General features: G+C 43.0%; 1 protein-coding gene and 1 long non-coding RNA gene across 4 annotated transcripts; one reads left to right on the top strand and one right to left on the bottom strand.

Moving 5' to 3' along the window:
- Positions 1-260: 260 nt before the first annotated feature.
- Positions 261-21,778, bottom strand: tmem168 (transmembrane protein 168). Of its 3 annotated transcripts, none has more exons than XM_033037375.1 (6): positions 21,613-21,778; positions 21,265-21,324; positions 17,315-18,555; positions 14,723-14,865; positions 10,677-10,951; positions 261-2,013 (listed from the first exon to the last, which is right to left on the bottom strand). In XM_033037375.1, the coding sequence occupies exons 3-6, from the start codon at positions 18,449-18,451 to the stop codon at positions 1,466-1,468; spliced, it is 2,103 nt and encodes a 700-aa protein (XP_032893266.1). In that variant the 5' UTR covers positions 18,452-18,555; positions 21,265-21,324; positions 21,613-21,778; the 3' UTR covers positions 261-1,465. The 3 variants fall into 3 exon arrangements, with proteins under 3 accessions (XP_032893266.1, XP_032893267.1, XP_032893268.1); XM_033037376.1 differs by having other exon boundaries at positions 1,466-2,013; positions 21,265-21,328; XM_033037377.1 differs by lacking the exon at positions 21,265-21,324 and having other exon boundaries at positions 1,466-2,013.
- Positions 3,977-21,817, top strand: LOC116983636. Its single transcript, XR_004414771.1, has 4 exons — positions 3,977-4,255; positions 15,605-15,612; positions 18,870-18,872; positions 21,805-21,817. It is a non-coding gene; the product is annotated as an uncharacterized LOC116983636 (long non-coding RNA).
- Positions 21,818-24,113: the final 2,296 nt, after the last annotated feature.

Raw genomic sequence — 24,113 nt, 5'->3', positions numbered from 1 at the left:
CACGCCACACACCCCTCACGCATACCCCACACACCCCCGTGTCACTAGCCCCACAGTGTCACTAGCCCCAGTGTCACCAGCCCCAGTGTCGCTAGCCCCAGTCACTAGCCCCACAGTGTCACTAGTCCCACAGTGTCACTGCCACAGTCACTGGCCCCAGTGTCACTAGTCCCACAGTGTCACTGGCCCTTAAATGACAAATCGCATTGAGTCTGTATAGACTATAGAAAATCCATAAAATATTAAAACAAAGTGATTTGATGTGTACAGTTGAAATAAGTATGGTTTATTATTTCATTTGATAGGGAACTTTGAGAATAATGAAATTAAAAGTATGTAATTAAAGCACTGTAACCAAACTATTTAAATAACAAAAATAAATTCTCAAACATTAATGTTTGTGCCAGGCATATAATAAATATGTGACAAATTAATTGATCGCAAAATAAAGATACAATTAAGCCATTCAGATAATCTCCTTTTGAATACATAGGTAATTACATGCAAATAAGATGAATTAAAAAAGATTTTAGAAAAGTATTTGAAATAAAATGTATTTATGGAGTTGATATATACAGAAGATCAGATACCAGGTGCCTCGTTCCTTTCATATATAATGCATGGTCAAGTACAAGATAATGTTTTGATATTGGACTCAGTAACTTCCATGTGGTACTACATTTGCAATGAAGGTTGTCCCAACAATGTGTGGTTGCAACACACATCCGAATTCTAATGACCAGTCGAATGTGTTATATTATAAAATTAGTTAAACCGTATCAGAGCATAATAGACCTCAAACTGAACAGTCACATTTAAAAAAGATAAAGGCGCTCAACTATTGCATCGATTCATATCAGTGGTGAATGAAGAACGCTGCATTTAGAATTCAAATAGAAAGACACAAAATCGATTCTCTAAAGGACCACAATATGTAGTAATTTTGTTTGCAATGTTTGGTAACATATTAGTTGGAGTTATGTATTGACATTACTGCTGATTGCAATTACTTTCCTCAAATTATTATTACATCTGTTATCCAAAAGTAAGTAACTGAGAGCAAGATAGAATATAAAACAGGACCACAACATTTCAGGAATATTATGCAGAATAAGCATTTAAACGCTGGTTTATAGTCAGGAATATAAGTGGTATTTTAAGAACCTACGATTGGCATGTTCAGAGCTCGGCGCTTCTTTCTTGTACTTAATGATGGACATTTTAAACCAACGTCCATTATTGTCATTAAAACAGTTAGTGAATCTGAACTCAGTGCATTGTAAATATAAAAATGTGTTCCTCTTGATGAACCTGAAATCTGAATTTAAGAAATGCAAGCTTGGATAAACCAGTGGCTTTTCAGCATTTATAGCCTAACTTTTACAAACCTTTACACTAAAATCTTTGGAAAGATGCCTGTAAGTGCAAAACAAAGACCTAGTATTTGCCACATGAAGACAATGTCTCATGATTTCACAAGTTTAAATCCCTGCCCCGTATCCAGAACTGTGGGTGGGAACCATCTCATCTTCAACCGTTTGAAACATCTAAAGCACACATTACACACCCAAAAGAGGTTCAAGCCACCGCACCAGTCCGCCAGGTGAATGAGAGGATAGGTGATGCGAGGAAAATAAAGCATCCAATGTTTGGCAACATCGCTTCCTGTTGGTAAATGTAGGGTGTAGTCACTCCAGGACTTGGATATACCATAAATAGCAGTCACTGTTCTTCCCTTATCTGACCAGCTAATGCTGTTGTCAAGGTTGCAATTATATTCTACCCAGTCTTTTGTAAAGTCACCTAACTGGGGAAGATCTGCCTCCTCAATATTCACTTCTTTAGCCAGTTTAGCACCTTGCACAGCAACAAAAATATCACCCACTCTTCTCACATCTTTAACCCATGGAAGAGCATTCTCACAGTCCAGAACAATTATCAGACGGGAGCTGAAGTCAGCGTTCTTCTCTTTCCACCACTCTAAGATTGTCTCCAGCCTCAAGGTTTCTCCTCCTAATATCAAACAAATAGAAGGAAACATATTAGTATTCAATGCACCTCAAATCATGTAGTTACTTACAATGCACGCTGCAATTCCCTGGTAAAAGGCTGAAGTTATTTCATTGTCCATGCCCTTCACCAGATTAAGGGTCTTACAAATTGCTTTAAACTTTTACATTTTGTTTCAGGTGGTAGGAAGATAATTTTTGTTCCTCTTGCTATGTCTTGCAACTTTTGCAGCTCTTACTATGCCATCAATATTTTTGCAGTTCTTTTCATTTCTCCCTATCAAAAAGAACAGCACTTTCTTTTCCTCTTTTTTTTGTTTGCACTTTTTTAGTTTTCTTGTCCATTATGTCAATGTCCTTCACAGATTTCTCTCCTACTAATGGGAGAGGTCGACCAGAGCACAACCTCAGGATTAAAGGACGTTCCTGTAGATCCTTGAGGAAGAATTTCTTTAGTCAGAGGGTGGTGAATATGTGGAATTCATTGCCACAGTTGGCTGTGGAGACCTGGTTAATAAACATTTTTAAGGCAGAGTTTGATAGATTCTAGATTAGTATGGGTGTCAGGGGTCATGATTGAATGGCGGAGTAGACTTGATGGGCCGGATGGCCTAATTCTGCTCCTATCACATGAACTTATTTCCATGGTGATTGTGGGGTGTAGTGGGTAGTAGAATCAATTTTGTAAAAACTCTTCACTCACCTTCTGTCTTTGGAGTTCATGGTGGACAGCCTGGTGGTAAAATCTATCTTTAGTGTACATGAGATCAATCGCTGTGGCTACCATGCCATCCTTTTTCTCCAGAGATACTGCCTGACCCGCTGAGTTACTTCTAGTACTCTGTGAAATGTCACCTATCCATGTTCTCCAGAGATGCTGAGTTATTTTGTGTTCTTTTTCTAGGTCTGCACAACACTTGAGAGTCTTTAATTTACAACAGAAGTCATTAATGCTTTACTCAATGCTGGCAGCAAGACAACTCAAAATGGCTGCAACCACACACACTGTCTACAGTCAGGATAAACTATATACAAAACATCTCCCTTTGTCCTGTGCAGCGCCACCTGCTGCACGGGAGGAGCAACGGGTCCTCCCACCCCACACAGTCCACCAAACATCACAAGTTACTCCAGCATTCTGTGCCTATCTTTGGCTACAATCCTCTCCTGGCACTTTATGTTACTGACTTTAAAGGAACAAGTATGAACGATGGCTAATGATTCCTTGCAGGCATTTAACACTAGTAAGCTAATACCAACTTCTCACTCACTATTTCATCACATGGAAATATAAATCTAAAAACTTTGTGCTGATTTGTGTTTCTTTCTTTCAAACACTGTATTGAACTCACTCATGTTATTATTGCCACAAAAAAAATATGAATGCACCATTAAACTGTTAACTAAATCCAGTCCGTTACAATATCAAACATTGCTCAGTCTGACCCGACCGCGAATGCCACCTACCCATGTTCTTCAGAGATGTTGCCAGACCCGCTGAAATACTCCAGCACTTTGCAACCTTTTGTGTAAACCAGCATCTGCAGTTCCTTGTTTCTACAAACATGGCCTGCCCTTGTTGTTTCTAAAATACTGTTGCAGAAAACAACATTACTTCCTGAAACGCGCCATCATCCGGAAAAAAGGATACAGACTTATCTTGGTCAATAAGAAATTTAAAATCCTTCTATGAAACAATTTTATTCTTGATTACTTAATTCTCCATTTATTCATTTGTCACTAGAAAGTTATTGAAGTTGTATCTGACCACTGAGAGTTTATTAGGTTTACCTCCTTGGTTACATATTTACCACACATATTAGCAAATGTGGTCTCCCAATGACAGCTCAGACGATCATCACAGAACTGGCTTTGAGACTGTGGGTCTGGACTGATTCTATCAATACTTGGGACCAATGTACCCCAAGATGACAGACTTTGCCTCAAAAATCCGTTGCATGTTCGGGACAACATATCTCTGTGAGCAGGCGTGACCATTAACAAATCCAAACTGCGCTCGCAGCTGACAACTAAATGACATTATGAAAATGACAACTGCCCAGAAACTGGTCCCTGATGTTGACAGGTTGGTTAAAGCCAAGAGATGTCAGGTGGCTGGAAGCAGCAAGTGAAAAATGAGTGACACTGTTCGATGTACTGCAACATGTAAGCAAAATGCATAATGAAATATTGAGTGTTATAATATTGTGATTCATTCATTTTCTGACTATTCTATTATTGTAAATGTGATCACTTCAATAAAAATTAGAGGCTAACTGTTTTCATTGTCTGAGTTTGATTGCTGGAAGCAGGCTAATAAGGTGCGGTTGTGTAACCTACATTTACAATTTGTTTCGTTAGGTCTACATTTGTGTCTGCTAATGTTCGATTTCAAATGGTTTATTCAAGGAAGCGCGTGGCTCCCGAAACAATCTTAGCCAAATTAGCATCGTTTCTTCTCTCTATCATCACAACTTTCTTGTAGCCTACGACTGTTAAGTTAATACCAATCATAAAAGTAATGCTTGCTAGGCAATCTTCTTCATAAGAAACACTTTGTATTTATATAGCAGAGACTGAGACACATGTGAGCAGGTTGAAAAAACGAAGGAAATGAAAGCTGTGGGAGCATGCGCGCGTGCACAAGTCATCCGGCCCGCATGAAGTCGCATTTTGCCCATTCCGGCACGTGACCTAAAATTAGTTTGACACCCCTGGATTAGAGGGTATTAGCTATAAGATATTGGACAGACTTGGAAACTACCATTGCAAGCATCACCAAAATCGATTAAAGGGTTGAAAAAAAAGTGCAGACTGAAAATCTGAAATAAAAACAGAAAATGTATCGAGGATGTAACTAGTAGCGTGGATAGGGGAGAACCAGTGGATGTGGTGTATCTGGACTTCCAGAAGGCTTTCGACAAGGTCCCACATAAGAGATTAGTTTACAAACTTAAAGCACACGGCATTGGGGGTTCAGTATTGATGTGGATAGAGAACTGGTTGGCAAACAGGAAGCAAAGAGTAGGAGTAAACGGGTCCTTTTCACAATGGCAAGCAGTGACTAGTGGGGTACCGCAAGGCTCAGTGCTGGGACCCCAGCTATTTACAATATATATTAATGATCTGGATGAGGGAATTGAAGGCAATATCTCCAAGTTTGCGGATGACACTAAGCTGGGGGGCAGTGTAAGCTGTGAGGAGGATGCTAGGAGACTGCAAGCTGACTTGGATAGGCTGGGTGAGTGGGCAAATGTTTGGCAGATGCAGTATAATGTGGATAAATGTGAGGTTATCCATTTTGGTGGCAAAAACAGGAAAGCAGACTATTATCTAAATGGTGGCCGACTAGGAAAAGGGGAGATACAGCGAGACCTGGGTGTCATGGTACACCAGTCATTGAAAGTGGGCATGCAGGTGCAGCAGGCAGTGAAGAAAGCGAATGGTATGTTAGCTTTCATAGCAAAAGGATTTGAGTATAGGAGCAGGGAGGTTCTACTGCAGTTGTACAGGGTCTTGGTGAGACCACACCTGGAGTATTGCGTACAGTTTTGGTCTCCAAATCTGAGGAAGGACATTATTGCCATAGAGGGAGTGCAGGGAAGGTTCACCAGACTGATTCCTGGGATGTCAGGACTGTCTTATGAAGAAAGACTGGATAGACTTGGTTTATACTCTCTAGAATTTAGGAGATTGAGAGGGGATCTTATAGAAACTTACAAAATTCTTAAGGGGTTGGACAGGCTAGATGCAGGAAGATTGCTCCCGATGTTGGGGAAGTCCAGGACAAGGGGTCACAGCTTAAGGATAAGGGGGAAATCCTTTAAAACCGAGATGAGAAGAACTTTTTTCACACAGAGAGTGGTGAATCTCTGGAACTCCCTGCCACAGAGGGTAGTCGAGGCCAGTTCATTGGCTATATTTAAGAGGGAGTTAGATGTGGCCCTTGTGGCTAAGGGGATCAGAGGGTATGGAGAGAAGGCAGGTACGGGATACTGAGTTGGATGATCAGCCATGATCATATTGAATGGCGGTGCAGGCTCGAAGGGCCGAATGGCCTACTCCTGCACCTAATTTCTATGTTTCTATGTTTCTAAAATCAAGCAGCACCGCTGAACAGAAAAACAGTGCCCGCGATTTAGGCCACTCAAGGACATTCCCAGACTTGTCACGAAGCTACTCCTGCGTTGGCTTGGCTCTGTGCTGAGAGTCGTTGTCCGGTTGGAAGGTGAACCTCCGCCCCAGTCTGAGATCCAGAACACTCTGGAGCAGGTTTTGATCAAGGATCTCTCTGTACTTTGCTCCGTTCATCTTTTCTTCAATCCTGACTAGTCTCCCAGTTCCTGCCGCTGAAAACATCCCCACAACATGATGCTGCCACCAGCATGCTTCACTATAGGTATGGTATTGGCCAGGTGATGAGCAGTGCCTGGTTTCCTCCAGACGTGCCCCTTGGCATTCTGGCCAAAGAGTTCAATCTTGGTTTCATCAGACCAGATAATTTTGTTTATCATGGTCCGAGAGTCCTTTCGGTGCCTTTTGGCAAACTCCAAGTGGGCTGTCATATGTCTTTTACTGAGGAGTAGCTTCCGTCTGGCCACTCTACCATAAAGGCCTAATTGGTGGAATGCTGCAGATATAGTTGTCCTTCAGGGTTCTCCCATCTCCACAGAGGAACTCTGGAACTCTGTCAGAGTGACCATCGGGTTCTTGGTCACCTCCCCGACCAAGGCCCTTCTCCCCCAATTGCTCAGTTTGGCTGGACGGCCAGCTCTATGAAGAATCCTGCTGGTTCCAAAGTTCTTCCATTGAAGAATGATGGAGGCCACCGTGCTCTTCGGGGCCAGCAATGCTGCAGGAATTGTTTTATACCCTTCCCCAGATCTGTGTCTCGACACAATCCTGTCTCGGAGGTCTGCGGACAATTCCTTTGTCTTCATGGCTTGATTTTTGCTCTGACATGCACTGTCAACTGTGGGACCTTATATAAACAGCAGTGTGCCTTTACAAATCATGTCCAATCAATTTAATTTACCACTGGTGTAGAAACATCTCAAGGATAATCAATGGAAACAGGAAGAACCTAAGCTCATTTTTGAGTGTCATAGCAAAGGGTCCGAATACTTATGTAAATGTGATATTTCAGTTATTTATTTTTAATTACTTTGCAAAAATTCCTAAACACATGTTTCCGCTTCTTCATTCTGGGGTATTGTGTGTAGATTGATGATAAAAAAAATGAATTTAATCAATTTTAAAATAAGGCTGTATCGTAACAAAATGTGGAAAAAGTGAAGGGGTCTGAATAGACAATAGGTGCAGGAGTAGGCCATTCGGCCCTTCGAGCCAGCACCGCCATTCAATGTGATCATGGCTGATCATCCCCAATCAGTACCCTGTTCCTGCCTTCTCCCCATATCCCATGACTCCGCTATTTTTAAGAGCCATATCTAGCTCTCTCTTGAAAGCATCCAGAGAACCTGCCTCCACCGCCCTCTAAGGCAGAGAATTCCAAAGTGTTTCCTCGTCTCCGTTCTAAATGGCTTACTCCTTATTCTTAAACTGTGGCCCCTGGTTCTGGACTCCCCCAACATCGGGAACATGTTTCCTGCCTCTAGCGTGTTCAAGTCCTTAACAATCTTATATGTTTCAATGAGATTTCCTCTCATCCTTCTAAACTCCAGAGTGTACAAGCCCAGCTGTTCCATTCTCTCAGCATATGACAGTCCCGTCATCCCGGGAATTAGCCTTGTAAACCTACGCTGCACTCCCTCAATAGCAAGAATGTCCTTCCTCAAATTAGGGGACCAAAACTGCACACAATACTCCAGGTGTGGTCTCACAAGGGCTCTGTACAACTGCAGAAGGACCTCTTTGCACCTATATTCGATTCCTCTTGTTATAAAGGCCAACATGCCATTCGCTTTCTTCACTGCCTGCTGTACCTGCATGCTTACTTTCCACTGACACTGACACTACACAGCCACTGACACTCTCCTCCGCCTTACCCTCTACCCTCAATAACTTCACGTTTGACTCATCCCATTTCCTCCAAATACAAGGCGTAGCTATGGGCACATGCATTGGCCCCAGCTACGCCTGCCTCTTTGTCGGGTACGTCGAACAATCCTTGTTCAATACGTACCAGGGCCCCCTCCAACTCCTGCTCTCCGGACCTGGAACATCTGGCGGTGAAGTGCCGTCCCTTCTACCTCCCAAGGGAATTCACCTCCATCATCCTGACCGCGGTCTGCACTGGAGGAGCTGCACGCCGTGGTCAACAAACACCAGACGTCTTACCCCGAGTCATTTACCACCATTGCTGGGGACTTCAATAAGGCAAACCTAAAGAAGTCGCTCCCTAACTTCAACCAACATGTCTCCTGCTGCACCAGAGGACCTAACACTCTCGAACACATACGTACCAGGGCCCCATCCCCGACCTCTACCTCCGTTATATCGACGACTGCTTTGGTGCCACTTCCTGCACCCACAATGCCACCCAGCTTTGTGTCATCTGCAAATTTGCTAATGTTACTTTGAATCCCTTCATCCAATTCATTGATGTATATTGTAAATAGCTGCAGTCCCAGCACCGAGACCTGCGGTACCCCACTAGTCACTGCCTGCCATTCTGAAAGGGACCCGTCAATCCCTACTCTTTGTTTCCTGTCTGCCAACCACTTCTCTATCCATGTCAGCACTCTACCCCCAATGCCATGTGCCCTAATTTTGCCCACTAATCTCCTATGTGGGACCTTATCAAATGCTTTCTGAAAGTCCAGGTACACTAAATCCACTGCCTCTCCCTTGTCTATTCTCCTAGTTACATCTTCAAAAAATTCCAGAAGAATAGTCAAGCATGATTTCCCCTTCGTAAATCCATGCTGACTCGGACCGATCCTGTTACTGCTATCCAAATGTGAGGCTATCTCATCTTTTATAATTGACTCCAGCATCTTCCCCACCGCCGATGTCAGGCTAACTGGTCTATAATTCCCCGTTTTCTCTCTCCCGCCTTTCTTAAAAAGTGGGATAACATTAGCTACCCTCCAATCCACAGGAACTGATCCTGAGTCTATAGAACATTGGAAAATTATCACCAATGCATCCACGATTTCTAGAGCCACTTCCTTAAGTACCCTGGAATGCAGGCCCTGAGGAATTATCAGCCTTCAGTCCCATCAGTCTATCCAACACCATTTCCTGCCTCATGTGGATTTCCTTCAGTTCCTCTGTCACCCCAGATCCTCTGGCCACTACTATATCAGGGAGATTGTTTGTGTCCTCCTTAGTGAAGACAGATACAAAGTACCTGTTCAACTCATCTGCCATTTTCTTGTTCTCCATAATAAATTCACCTTTTTCAGTCTTCAAGGGTCCAACTTTGGTCTTAACTAATTTTTTTCTCTTCACATACCTAAAGAAGCTTTTATTATCCTGCTTTATATTCTTGGCTAGCTTACCTTCGTACCTCATCTTTTCTCCCCGTATTGTCTTTTTGGTTATCTTCTGTTGTTCTTTAAACATTACCCGCTCATCTTTGCTACGTTATACTTCTTCGCTTTAATTTTTATACTGTCCCTGACGTCCCTTGTCAGCCATGGTCGTCCCTTTCTCCCCTTGGAATCTTTCTTCCTCCTAGGAATGAACTGATCCTGCACCTTCTGTATTATTCCTAGAAACACCTGCCATTTTTGTTCCACTGTCATCCCTGCTAGTGTATCTTTTCAGTCAACTTTGGCCAGCTCCTCCCTCATGGCCCCATAGTCCCCTTTATTCAACTGCAGCACTGACACCTCCGATCCCTCTCCAATTGTAGATTAAACCTGACCATGTTATGGTCACTGCCTCCTTATGGCTCATTAACATCGAGGTCCTTTATCAAATCCGGTTCATTACATAACACTAAATCCAGAATTGCCTTCTCCCTGGTAGGCTCCAATACAAGCTGTTCAAAGAATCCATCACAAAGGCACTCTACAAAATCCCTTTCTTGGGGTCCAGTACCAACCTGAGTTTCCCAGTCTACCTGCATGTTGAAATCTCCCATAACAACTACAGCATTACTTTTGCTACATGCCAGAATACTTTCTGAATGCACTGTACTCCGTGTCTCAAACCACATTGCCAGATAACACTTAAAGAAACAAACGAAGGATCGGATTTGAAGGTTACAATTCTTCAACATAAGGACACAGCTTGTTAGAGAAATTCATTATAAGATTCAACATTGCATGGAAATAAGATGACTGTCTCATCTAATTATGCCTTATCAAAATATTTCCTGTGAATAAGAGTTCACATCGTAAGACCATTTTGAATTTACAAACATCACTTGAGTGACCCAAGTGTAAAACAATGTTCATTGAAATACCACGTGCTGTGCTGAATGAAGTGTTCAAGCTGTTTTACAGCATTGCTATCATTCATCCTAATATTTGAAAACGGCATAAGGCAACCCAATACTTTACATCAAATAATTTAAGCCTTAATTTAATTTTTTCATGAAAGCTTTTCAGTTTGAAGTGTTTATTATGATGATCAAGACACCCAAACACTCACGTGAAAAAAATGAGATATACTCTCAGAATTCACAAATTAAACATACTATTTTGTCCTTGAGGAATACTTACTGTTAACTATACTAGTCCACTGTATAAATACCTGATAATGCCCATTCTCCAGAGCTGTGAGTATGGCCACTATAATAAAGTATGTAGGTGTCATGTCTGGGTCCATCATGTGTGCGCAGATCAAGAAATGCCTTTACTTTGGATTGCAGAGTGTCGAAAGAAAAGCCACTGGTGGAATAGTCACAGCCGTAAGTCTCGATCATGTGATAGGCAAAAAATCGTTGGACAGAACTTAACATGGCCGTGGACCGTAAATTCAACTCCTGCACATGCTCAGGAGGGAGGAGTGTAGGCTGACCGCTGGCGCTGCAACAAGGCAAAAAAAAAAAATCATTAACCATTCTAGTGTGTGCCTTTATATCTATCTATCATCATATCATATATCTATATACTTTAAAAACTGTGTGTGAGTGTGTGTGAGATTTTGCCTTTGAAACGTATTTTCTCGAAAACCAGACGCAAAAATGCGGAGATTTTTACATATTTCGGTAGGGATTTAACTTATGATTTCAGAAATGCACTCCTCTCTAAATTTGCTCAATTATTTCCCCATATTTTGAATAAAATTGTTCACAAAACTCACTTTAACAAAAATAATCACCGCTTGCCAGCTGCTGACGTTACAATGCCCACCTGCCCACCAAACACGGTCCACCTGCCTCCTACCCCCCCCCCCCCCCGGCCGCTGTGAATTAATGCAGCTGCTGTCAACGTGCATGCGTAGTTTTCCACGATGTACGTTACTCCACCCACCCACCCCGTTCTTCAAAAGACTGCCACGTCTGCGTGGTGCTCAGACGTGGCAGTCCTGTCCAACTCCTGCTCTCCGGACCTGGAACATCTGGCGGTGAAGTGCCGTCCCTTCTACCTCCCAAGGGAATTCACCTCCATCATCCTGACCGCAGTCTAAATCCCACCCCAGGCAGACGTCCGTCTGGCACTGGAGGAGCTGCACGCCGTGGTCAACAAACACCAGACGTCTTACCCCGAGTCATTTACCACCATTGCTGGGGACTTCAATAAGGCAAACCTAAAGAAATCGCCAACATGTCTCCTGCTGCACCAGAGGACCTAACACTCTCCAGTACTGCTACACCACCATCAAGAATGCCTATCGTTCTATCCCTCGCCCTCACTTCAGTAAATCCGACCATACCGCTGTGCTGCTTCTTCCTGCCTACAGGCAGCAATTGAAGAGCGCACCCCCAGAGGTGAGGACAGCACAGAGCTGGTCGGGGGGCAGAGGAACAACTCCAGGACTGTTTGGAGTCTGTAGACTGGGCAATGTTCAAGGACTCGGCAACGGACTTGAACGAATACGCCACAATCGTTACAGACTTCTTAAAGAAATGTGTGGAGGACTGCATCCCTACAAAAACCTTCCGAGTGTTTCCCAATCAGAAACCTTGGATGAACTTTGAGATCCGCACTCTTCTGAAGTCCAGACACAGGGCATTCACGTCCGATGATACAGTGGCCTACAAGAAGTCCAGATACGACCTTGGTAAGGCCATCAAAAAGGCCAAAAGGGACTTCTGCTCCAAACTGGAGGATGAGGCAGATGTTCGGCAGCTGTGGTGGGGTCTGAATGCAATCACCTCCTACAAGGCGAAAACAGGAGGCAGCTCGAATGTCGGCGAAACAGCACTCCCTGACGAGCTCAATGCGTTTTATGCACGCTTTGATAGGGAGAATACTGATGTGCCTTCCCGAGCCCCCATTCGCTGTGATGGTATTTCAGTCTCAGTCACAGAGGCCGACGTCAGGAAATCCTTCAGAGGGGTGAACCACCGAAAAGCGCCTGGACCTGATGGTATACCCGGTCGTGTTCTAAAAACCTGTGTGGACCAACTGGCTGGAATTTTTACGGACATTTTCAACCTCTCACTTCTGAGGTCTGAGGTCTGAGGTCCCCACCTGCTTTAAAAGGGCATCAATTATACCAGTGCCCAAGAAGAGTAAGGTGACGTGCCTCAATAACTATCGACCAGTGGCATTAACGCCGGTGGTGATGAAGTGCTTTGAGAGGTTGATCATGGAGCAAATCAACTCCTACCTCGACAAAAACCTGGACCCACTGCAGTTCGCTTACTGCCACAACAGATCAACGGTGGATGCGATCTCGCTGGCCCTCTACTCCGCTCTGGACCACTTGGACAACAAAAACTCATATGTCAGGCTGTTATTCATCGATTACAGCTCGGCATTTAACACAATCATCCCCTCCAAGCTGGTTACCAAACTCGCAGAACTGGGTCTCTGCGCATCCCTCCGCAATTGAATCCTCGACTTCCTCATTCACAGACCAGTCTGTTCGTATTGGTGGAAATGTGTCAGCCTCGATAACAATCAGCACGGGAACACCTCAAGGCTGCGTGCTCAGCCCCCTGCTGTACTCACTCTATACTCATGACTGCGTAGCCAGTCACAGTGCGAACTCCATCATCAAGTTCGCTGACGACACCACTGTTGTGGGACGTATCACTGATGGGGATGAGTCGGAGTATAGAAGCGAGATCGAGCAACTGTCCATATGGTGCCAGCGCAATAACCTGGCCCTCAACACCAGCAAAACCAAGGAACTTTGGAAAGAGTAAGAGGGGGACCCACTGCCCCGTTTATATCAACGTGTCGATGGTTGAAAGGGTCAAGAGCTTCAAATTCCTGGGCATGCACATCTCTGAAGATCTTTCCTGGTCCGAGAACACTAATGCAATTTATCAAGAATGTTCTGCAGCAAAGATCCTAGAGCTGCGCTCAGCTATAGGATCTTTGTTCTGCAGAGGGCTGAGACGAGGTTCTCCTCACTGTTGGTGGAGGTCGTGAAGTCCCGCCCCTCCCATCCCCTTTGCGCTCATTCCAGCTGTGGGTCTCCAGAGTCAAAAGCGACCTCTGTGTTGGCATTTGGCAGCGCACTCACTCGCCGGCTCCCCTCGACCCCCCCACCCTCCTCTTCTGACCTCCTCCCCTCTCAACCTGTGGTCCCCCCCCCCCCCCGGTTGTGTCAGGCTGGTGGGTGCGCTTACCTTTGCGGAAGCCATGATGTGAGGTTATCCACCAAAGTAGATAACCTCACATTTATCCACATTATACTGCACCTGCCATGCATTTGCCCACTCACCCAGCCTATCCAAGTCACCTTGCAGCCTCCTAGCATCTCACAGCTAACACTGCCCCCCAGCTTCGTGTCATCCGCAAACATGGAGATGTTGCATTCAATTCCCTCGTCCAAATCATTAATATATATTGTAAATAGCTGGGATCCCAGCACTGAGCCTTGCGGTATCACACTAGTCACTGCCTGCCATTCTGAAAAGGACCCGTTTACTCCTACTCTTTGCTTCCTGTTTGCCAGCCAGTTCTCTATCCACATCAATACTGAACCCCCTTTCCAAAGCAGTAGCCAAGAAGGTTCCTTTTGGCAAATTGCGAAGACTGCAAAAAGTTGTGGTCACTGCCCAGTCCATCATTGGTTCTGACCTCCCCACCATCGAAGGGATTTATCAGAGTCGCTGCCTCAAAAAGGCAGCCAGCATCATCAGACCCACACCATCCTGGCCACACTCATTTCACCCCTGCCATCGGGAAGAAGGTACAGGAGCCTGAAAACTGTAACGTCCAGGTTCAGTAACAGCTTCTTCCCTACAGCTATCAGGATATTAAACATGACAACCTCATATAAGCTCTGAATTTCAATAGACTATTATTATTATTGCACTACTATTGTTTGTTTCTTGAATATGTGTATGTATATATATATAATATATGTGTGTGTGTGTGTGTGTGTGTGTGTGTGTGTGTGTGTGTGTATACAAGTAAGAATTTCACTGTTCTATCTGGGACACATGACAATAAAACACTCTTGACTTGTTTGGTGCACAGCCTAAATAATGGCTCAACAAATTTAAATATTCCATTTATGAATAATGTGAACAAAATAATAGCACTGTTTAAATAAAATACAAAAAACGAGAATGGCAAAAATGTTTACAAAATTACAAGTAGCATATGATCAATTTCACATACAAGCAAGGTATAGTGACTATATTCTTTATAATTTATAATGTGGAACAATACCTGCAGTAATTTGTAGGAATTACAATGGCATATCCAATACATGTTCCTCCTAACCAACTACCCAACTCATGGAAAAGTCCATGAGCTAAAGATTCCAAAGGCAAAACAATGAGGAAAACACTCATGAACGTTCCATTTGTTGGCTGCAATAAACAGGAAGACAAAACATTTAATTAGCATCATTTACAGATAATTTCTATAAAGTACAGCATAACATTATATATCCATAGATGCTGCCTCACCCGCTGAGTTTCTCCAGCATTTCTGTCTACCTTCGATTTTTCCAGCATCTGCAGTTCTTTCTTAAGCATAACATTAATGAATCGTTTCATGATTCATTAGATATTATGTCAAAGTAAGTGTGATTTCATCAATGCCAATGAATTAATTGTTCGTCAGCAGCAACATGACACTGAAGAGTTGCGTAAGCATCTTGTACTACCCCTCAAATGTTCATTTGATTATAGGAAAACTCTACATCACATTACCATAGGTCAACTAAATAAAGAACATCTGATTATGATGTCCTTGGTGAGTCTTCAACCTTAATTAGAAAGTGGGATCTGGACAGTTGTATCTGTATTCACATTGTTGCAGGCAACTTAACTGCTTTTACAATGAAGCTGCCACTGTGGAACTAGTCGACTAGTAGACAATTATTACATAAAAGATACATTTTTATTGATTACAATTTTGAAGTGTTCTCTAAATCAAAGCAGAATATATATGTATTCAGTAGTGTAGGAAAGAACTGCAGATGCTGGTTTAAATCGAAGGTAGCAACAAAGTGCTGGAGTAACTCAGCGGGACAGGCAGCATCTCTGGAGAGAAAGAATGGGTGATGTTTCGGGTCGAGACCCTTCATCATTCAGTAGTAATGAGGTTATCATGTTGACATTAACTCTGTAGAACATGAAACTTATTTAACCATGGTATAATTTACTTTTTTTGCATTTAAACATTTTTTCATTATTAATTTATGGAAACAGTATTGCTGTCTTACTGAAACAATCTACATGAACAATGTGATTCCTGTAAGTTTCAAGTGATTGCAATTAGAACATATAAGATTGTTACGGGTTTGGACACGCTAGAGGCAGGAAACATGTTCCCGATGTTGGGGGAGTCCAGAACCAGGGGCCACAGTTTAAGAATAAGGAGCAAGCCATTTAAAACGGAGACGAGGAAACATTTTTTCTCACAGAGATTGGTGAGTCTGTAGACTTCTCTGCCTCAGAGGGCAGTGGAGGCGGGTTCTCTGGATGCTTTCAACAGAGAACTAGATAGGGCTCTTAAAAATAGCGGAGTCAGGGGATATGGGGAGAAGGCAGGAACGGGGTACTGATTGGGGATGATCAGCCATGATCACATTGAATGGCTCGAAGGGCCAAATGGCCTACTCCTGCACCTATTGTCTATTAGTATGTAAAGAATATTTTCTTCTTTTTTAGTTTATTGTGCATGGCACTTGCAAACCTTGTTTAGAAAGGAAATAATTCGATTCAAATGTGTATTATTGTTGCTTATTCTCAAATGTAGCACTTTAAGTAATAAAAATAAAATCAGGCTGAGTTCTTCCCAGACAACATCAAAATCTTGAGAAGCAACATTAGAATTAATTGTTAAATAACTGATCGTGGAAAATTGTGCTTTTGAAGTAATTGTATTGATCTGTGAGAATAAAAATAATTGTGTTGTCATAAATTTAACACAAAGGTTCTTGCGTCAGAAGAATTCATAATTGCATAATTGGTATGGCAGTGGCTTGGTAACAACAAACCTTTCCTGTTTAAGCAGAGCTGGTATTATACAATTCAGGTTCAGAGTTAAGAGTGGCTATCAGATTTATTCACTTTGTGGTTGAAAAGCTCCCCAGAGATTAATAAAGACGATTAGCTGGCGTAGAGGATAGGGAAAGTTGCTGGAGGTACTAAACTACAGCAGTTTACACAAAGGATACAAGTATTAACCTGGAGTCTGTAACTTTATTGACACTTGAAAAGTTATTTCAGTGGTTGCCTAATTCATCCTGATTATTTTAACAACTTCTCCGTTATATACTTGATTCTCAAGGTTGGGTTTATTTTTAGACCAATTATGAACACTTCTAAATCTTAATTCAACTGATTTCAACAATTTTAATACAAATTACAGGTGAATAAACTCTCACAATAAACAAAACTTTCTGTGACTTTTGTTATTTGTTGAAAATACAAATCACAAAATAGAACAATTTAATTAGTTTTAATTATTAACGGAATTAAACTTCTTGTTTCTAAAAATTTTATAAAAACTGTTCATGTGCTTCATGGTAAAATAGGTACTAGAGAGAGAAAGAAAACTCAATGCCAATTAAAGACACAGGTTGCGCTGTCCTCTGTCGATTTATTGGAAGCAGATTCTTATTTTAACAGTAATATATTTTTTAAAGCAGTTATACACTAATAAAGATACAATGTGAGCACACATATCAAGGGAAATGGAGACAACTGAAACATGTGATGCTCTATGCATTTTGTTAAATTAGGCAGTGCAACAATGTGCACTTACGGACTAATGGCAATTTTTAAAGAAAATTATTTTGCAACATACCTGCCATGAGACTCCACCAAGAGCCGCTGTGGATAACAAGCTGAAAAAGACTAACCGCTCAGAAATCAAGCAAAAGTGACGCATTCCTTTAGATGCCATAACACAGTCCAGACTCTTATTATCTATTCGGTGAGTGTAATAGATTTTTTGACAATCATTGAGTTTGGTGTGAAAACCCCAGAATGTTATGAGGAAAATTACATGACATATCAACCAAAAGATTCCAAAAATAGAAAATCCTGGTATCAGAACATACCAGTGGTCTAAATTATTCAGTTTAAATGCAGCAAGAACAAAGAATATTAGCTCAGTGGATGCCACAGGAAGTATAGAAATTCTTCTGCAAAGAGTCCTTCCATACAGATAAGGCTTCCACCGTTCAGTAACAGATAGGCCACTGAAGTAAAGATCAAGCAGTGGGACACAAATCAGACGACTGAAATAACAAGCCAAGGCAAATGGGTTAGTGCTAATTTTCAAAGATGGAAAAAACAACAGGGATGTAATCAATGCAAAAGCTATCAAGTTTGGAACAGCCAAAATAGATTTCATTCGCAGATCAACAATTAACATGGACAATGCAAAAACAAGCAAGACAACACTCAAACAATTGGGCATCAACATGGCTGTACTGGCTATGGCAAATCCAACCAGCTCCAGAAACTCTGCTGATGTTAACAGGTCAGGTTGGTGTCGAACACATCCACAAATTCGTTCAACTAGCAACCATAACGTTCTGATCAAAATGCTGGCCAATAATAAGTATTTGGTGGCTTCTTCTTTCACATCAGTGTTCAATTTAGAATCATCGATAAAAGAGAGAAGGCCAAGCAAAAATCCAAACCAGAGATGTGACAGGCTCAAACTTGCTGTTTTCATGGAGAAGTAATAGTATAATATGCTAGCAATGCCAAGCACAAAAAGTCCAAGGATGAAAATAACCAGTAATAATATATTTCCTGTTTTCTCCCATCGAACATAGAGGCCCAGACAAATGGCCACCAGCAAGTTCATATTTGCCAGGTAGCCAAGATATCGAATTGAGGAATGCATATTTGTTTCTCTCTTAAGTTCCTGCACTTTAATCATTACTGCATAAAGACAGTGGCTCACACAATAACGCAGTGATTTACACATGTGATACGATTCCAAAGGCTCTCTCTGATCTCCAGAATGCAGATTACAATGATCTCCTAGGGTACCATTTGTCTTCAAAGAACCAGACTTGCACGTGGAAAATCCTATGTAAAAAGAGTAATTCCATTGAATGTAATTGCCAACAGGATAATAAAACAGAATGCAATGCAAAAACAAAACAGAAACACAAGCATTACGATAAATGGCAACTAAACGTTAATTTTTTTTCTTGTAATCTCATTATCATGTGCCAGTACAGAAATTATTAAAACACTGTCAGTAGCTGACACCCATGCAATTAATTTATTTAGTGTTAGATCAGATGAAATAATTGTTAGGCATTCTGTTGGATATGGGGCATTCAAGAGTACCCATGCCCTTCTAATTTGCTTCCAATTATTTTTTGCAGACTAGTTAGAAAGTCATATTGCACCAATGAAATATTTGGAGGCTAAAGTGATGATATTCCAAACTGACTAAATTTGAAAATTGGATGTAATGTTTCACTTCTCTAAGAACCCAAGAAATTGCTAAATACGAATTAATTTAAAGATGATGTACTAGCAGTTATCATGGGTAACTTTAATCTACATATAGATTGGGCCAACCAAATTGGGAGCAGCACTGAGGAGGAGGATTTCCTGGAATGTATATGGGATGGTTTTTTAAACCAATATGTATAAGAACTGACTGGAGGACAGGCCATCCTAGACTGGTTATTGTGTAATGACTGCCTTCGACAAGGTCCCACACAAGAGATTAGTGTCCAAAATTAGAGCACATGGTAATGGGGGTAGGGTATTGACATGGATAGAGAACTGGTTGGCAGACAGGAAGCAAAGAGTAGGGATTAACAGGTCCTTTTCAGAATGACAGGCAGTGACTAATGGGGTACCGCAAGGCTCGGTGCTGGGACCCCAATTATTTACAATATATATATAACTGGAAAATCAATACTGTGCTCATAATATACCTTAAAATTATTCACCGCTATCTGGTCTGTCATAAGCAGCATTATTTGTCAGTTTGTTTATTGTACTCTTTATTGTTATTTTTCTTATTTTATTGTTTTCACGAGAGAGTTAGATTTAGCTCTTATATCATTTCAATTAGATTTATAAATAATGTATCCGTCAAATATGTACAGCACCAGCCTTGAAAACACAAGAATGCCTGTAACGAACGTGTCAATTATCAAATCCCTGGCATTAGCCCGAGGTACAGGTATTCAAATTAAATATTGATTTACACGAATTACAAGTTGTGTGGTCAACCAATTTGACAGTCCTTACATTCCTATCTAAACAACCTTCCTGGATTGAGGGAAACAGGGTGCAATAGGTTGGGAAGGTCATATTGTCAGATTGGATTCGAACATGCTGGTTAAACTTTCAAGGTGGGTTGGTTTAAATAAAGATGTTGTCGCTTTAGCCTCTGGGGTTGGTTCCAGTCTGTCAGGGCACACAGTTGGGAGCCGGATCTGGGTGACCAGGCGGTGATAATTATGAGAATTTGCAGCCATTTGAACCGCAGCCAAACTAGTGGCTTCACTCAGGAGTGGGTCGCAGCTCCCCAGCTGACGGGACCTGTTCTTGTTCTCTTTGAAGGAGGCGCTGCCCGCCCCAGCGAGTGGGCAAACGTGTTGCCAACCCGTAATATGAGTGGGAGTATTTTCTCAGACAGACTTTGTCAACAGTTGGGGTGGGGGATCTGGGAGAGAGCTGGCGATGCCGCAGTCGGAACAGTTTAATAACAACATCAAATTAAATATATTTTTACACATAAATTATGAAAAAAGGTAAGAAAATGTTTGAAACACAAGTAATATTTTCTTATTCCAGTAGCAAACACATTAAGGAATAAATGAAAATAATAAATTATTTTATTTTTTGAATATATCATAATTGCAGATTAATGAACTGAACTAGAACTGGGACTGTGTAAGTAGTGTGTGAACAGCATTCTAGATTAATTCCTTGGTAGAATAGTTAACAATTTATGCAGTTTATACAACGCTGCGTTCACTTTAAAAAAAAATCCCAAATGACCTTTGACAAATCCCATGATTCCTTACGTTTATCGAGATACCGAACTCGCGTCGGACCATCAGTTACCGGAGTCGGTGGTGGACCGGCACCAGCTGGGGTGCCGGAGTTGGTGGACCGGCACCAGCTGGGATGCCAGAGTTGGTGGACCGGCACCAGCTGGGATGTCGGAGTTGGTGGACCGGCACCAGCTGGGATGCTGGAGTTGGTGGACCGGCACCAGCTGGGATGTCGGAGTCGGTGGTGGACCGGCACCAGCTGGGATGCCGGAGTTGGTGGACTGGCACCAGCTGGGATGCTGGAGTTGGTGGACCTGCACCAGCTGGGATGCCGGAGTCGGTGGTGGATCTGCACCAGCTGGGATGCCGGAGTAGGTGGTGGATCTGCACCAGCTGGGATGCCGGAGTCGGTGGTGGATCTGCACCAGCTGGGATGCCGGAGTTGGTGGACCGGCACCAGCTGGGATACCGGAGTAGGTGGTGGACCGGCACCAGTTGGGATGCCGGAGTCGGTGGTGGATCTGCACCAGCTGGGATACCGGAGTAGGTGGTGGATCTGCATCAGCTGGGATGCCGCCTCCAACCAAGCCCGCAAACCTTGCATCACATACCAGGGCTTGAAAAACCAGTCACAAACATTAACTAAATATTCAAGTGTTTTTTTTTAACGATGCTGTATTCTAAAAGCTAAATATTCGATAAAGTAATAAATATTTCCAGACATATAAATAAACAATATATAATGTTGAACTATATTCCTCTGAGAAACACCTACATCTGAAGGATCTCCATGCATCTTTCTGATCAATAAATAATCTTTACATGATCACTACCTGAGAAAAATGCAGAGTTAGATTTCAAACGTCACAGTAAAAAAACAGCTTATATTTACATATAGTTAAATATCGAAATACGTGACGGAGGTATAATGGGGCAAATATTGGGGTGAAGGAGCGCCGAGCCGGGGGTGAGGTGAGGGAGCGCCGGGTCGGGGTGAGGTGAGGGAGCGCCGGGGTGAGGTGAGGGAGCGCCGGGCCGGGGTGAGGGAGCGTCGCGCCGCCTCAGAGACAAGGCCGCGCCGCCGCTGCAACAGGTCGGTCCCGGGGCCGCCGCTCACCCACAGCTCGGGCCGGGATCCGGGCGCCGGATACGGGGAGTGAAGGCGGGAGACGGCGACGCGTCAGTTGGCGCCTGCCGCCATCGCTCGGCCTCAACTCGAGGACGGATCCCGGCGCCACAGGTCGCGGCGCGCTCTCGCGGTGACCAGGCGCGCCCCCGCGGTGTCCAGGCGCGCTCTCGCGGTGATCAGGCGCGATCCCTCGTGTGCGCGCTCCCGTGATGACCAGGCGCGATCCCGCGGTGACCATTTCCGGGGTGCACACTAGTCCTGCACCCAGTGGAGCCGCTGTTCCGCTCAGTTAAACGGTTCAATCAAGCAATGTAAACTGTAAATGGGTCGATTGTCAACATGTATTGTCTTTCTGCTGACTGGATAGCCGGCAATAAAAGCTTGTCACCGTACCTCGTGAAACAGTGAACTAAACTGAAGTAACAACGCATTGTCACACTGGAGATGTTCACACGATCTTAACTGTAAGCAAAACATGCAAAAACAAACCCACCCAATTGAGAAATGATAGAGTGCTGCAGTAATATAGAGGCGCAGGCAGAATGTCTAGAGTCTAAGGGTAACGACCTGAGAGGAATAGATCGGGTAGATGGATGGATGCACAGTTTCTTGCCCCGAGTCAGTAAATTGAGGACCAGAGTACATAGGCTTAAGGTGAAGGGGAAAATATTTAATAGGAATCCGAGGGGTAACTTTTCCACACAAAGGGTGGTAGATGTATGGAACGAGCTGCCAGAGGAGGTAGTTGAGGCAGGAACATTCCCAACATTTTAAGAAACAGTTAGACAGATACATGGATAGGACAGGTTTGGAGGGATATGGACCAAACACAGGCAGGTGGGACTAGTGTAGCTGGGACATGTTGGCCGGTGTGGGCAAGTTGGGGCTTAAGGCCTGTTTCCACACTACATCACTAATACTCTATGATTTACCCAGAGGACATTGTGTCTATTTCTGTAAACCTTGTAATCTTTTGGCATTATGGGTATTCTGCTTTTTATAATCAAAATGCTGGAGTAACTCAGCTGGCTAGGCAGCATCATTGGAGTCATAGAGTAATACAGCGTGGAATCCAGAATCCTCTGGACCTCAATTCACCTACTCTGGGCAAGAGACTCTGTGCAACTATTCAATCTATTCCTCTCGTGACTTTATACACCTCTGAGCGGGCCCCTCTCTCTCTCTCTCTCTCTCTCTCTCTCTATCACTCTCCGTCTCCGCTGCTCCTCATCCGCCGGCACGACCGGCCGCCTTGCACATGCGCACAACCACGGCCAGCACATCATCGTCTGCCCTGCACATGCGCACTGCCATGGCAACTGGTCGGCGCCGGACACTTTCTCCCTCCCTTTGCATTGTGGGAGATCTGGCCGCCATTGCTTTCCGGTGGCCACCTGCAGCGACCGCTGAAAACCAACACAGAATCACACCCTGGAGTAACTCTTGCTTCTTGGTTTCCTGGTCCTCTAAAATTATTCTAAATGGAATTTAAACTGGAGGTGGTAGAGGGTCCATCACCAAACTCCAACCTTTGAACAATAACAGCCTATTGCACTTTATATATAGCCTATGCTATATAAACACACTGAACCTTTATCTCCTGTTCTGTATTATGTTTACATATTCTGTTGTGCTTCACCAAGCAAGAATTTCATTGTCCTATCTGGGACAAATGACAATAAAACTCTCTTGACTTGGACTTAAGCAAAAAAGGGTTATTGGGGAATTTTTTTTGTTGCGTCTGGTTGGGTAACTGGAGACCGCGGCCTACACCATCCTGAAGCCGTGGTCTCCGGTGGGGAAGAGCCGACTATGGACTGGCTCTGGACTCTGGTCCCGACAACGGGGGGAAATGGAGGACTGGCCAATTTTTGTGCCTTCCACCACAGTGATGAATGCTGTGGTGGATGTTTGTGTTAAATTTTTATTGTGATTGTGTGTTCTTTCTCATTGTATCGCTGCTGACATATTCATTTCACTTGCACTTTATGTGCAATGTGACGAATAAACCCGTATTGTATTGTATTGTATTGTATTGTATTGTATTGTATTGTATTGATTACTGATTCTGAGTGAGTTCTTTTGGGAAAGATTGTTTTGATATGATAACAGAGGTTGTCTTTAAAAATGCAAATGAAGCAAGATTACTGTTTGCAAGCAAACAAAAAGATGTTGAAGCATGTGCTGTGTGAGGGAAATAAAGGTACATGAAAATTTTTCTTATGACTTACAAAAGGGGGTTTGAGGGAACTCACAATGAGGGATAAAAGGTGAGAAGATAAAGTAGATTGGGGAAGAGAACATATTTGGAGAATTAAATATTTAGGTGGGGAGAGCCTCTTCGGATATAATCGGATTAAAGAATAAGTTCACAGGGAAGTGTTAAGAAGGAACTGGAGATGCTGGAGGATCCAAGGTAGACAAAAGTGCTGGAGAAACTCAGCTGGTGGAACAGGATTTACAACTTTTTATTGATACAGGAAAGGCTG

This window comes from Amblyraja radiata, chromosome 19 (genome assembly GCF_010909765.2).
Source record: "Amblyraja radiata isolate CabotCenter1 chromosome 19, sAmbRad1.1.pri, whole genome shotgun sequence".
NCBI classification, from domain to species: domain Eukaryota; kingdom Metazoa; phylum Chordata; class Chondrichthyes; order Rajiformes; family Rajidae; genus Amblyraja; species Amblyraja radiata.
Note: the sequence above shows the minus strand (reverse complement) of the source record. Positions and strands in the feature narration are given on the sequence as shown.

What these genes read in the sequence shown, in the direction of transcription:
- tmem168 (XM_033037375.1), bottom strand. Translation starts at nt 18,451, where the DNA reads ATGTGTAAATCACTGCGTTATTGTGTGAGCCACTGTCTTTATGCAGTA. An exon ending in TTGGTGGAGTCTCATGGCAG is followed by an intron (nt 14,866 to 17,314) that starts GTATGTTGCAAA and finishes TGTTTATTGCAG; the next exon opens with CCAACAAATGGAACGTTCAT. An exon ending in TGGAGAATGGGCATTATCAG is followed by an intron (nt 2,014 to 10,676) that starts GTATTTATACAG and finishes GTTTGATATTAG; the next exon opens with GAGGAGAAACCTTGAGGCTG.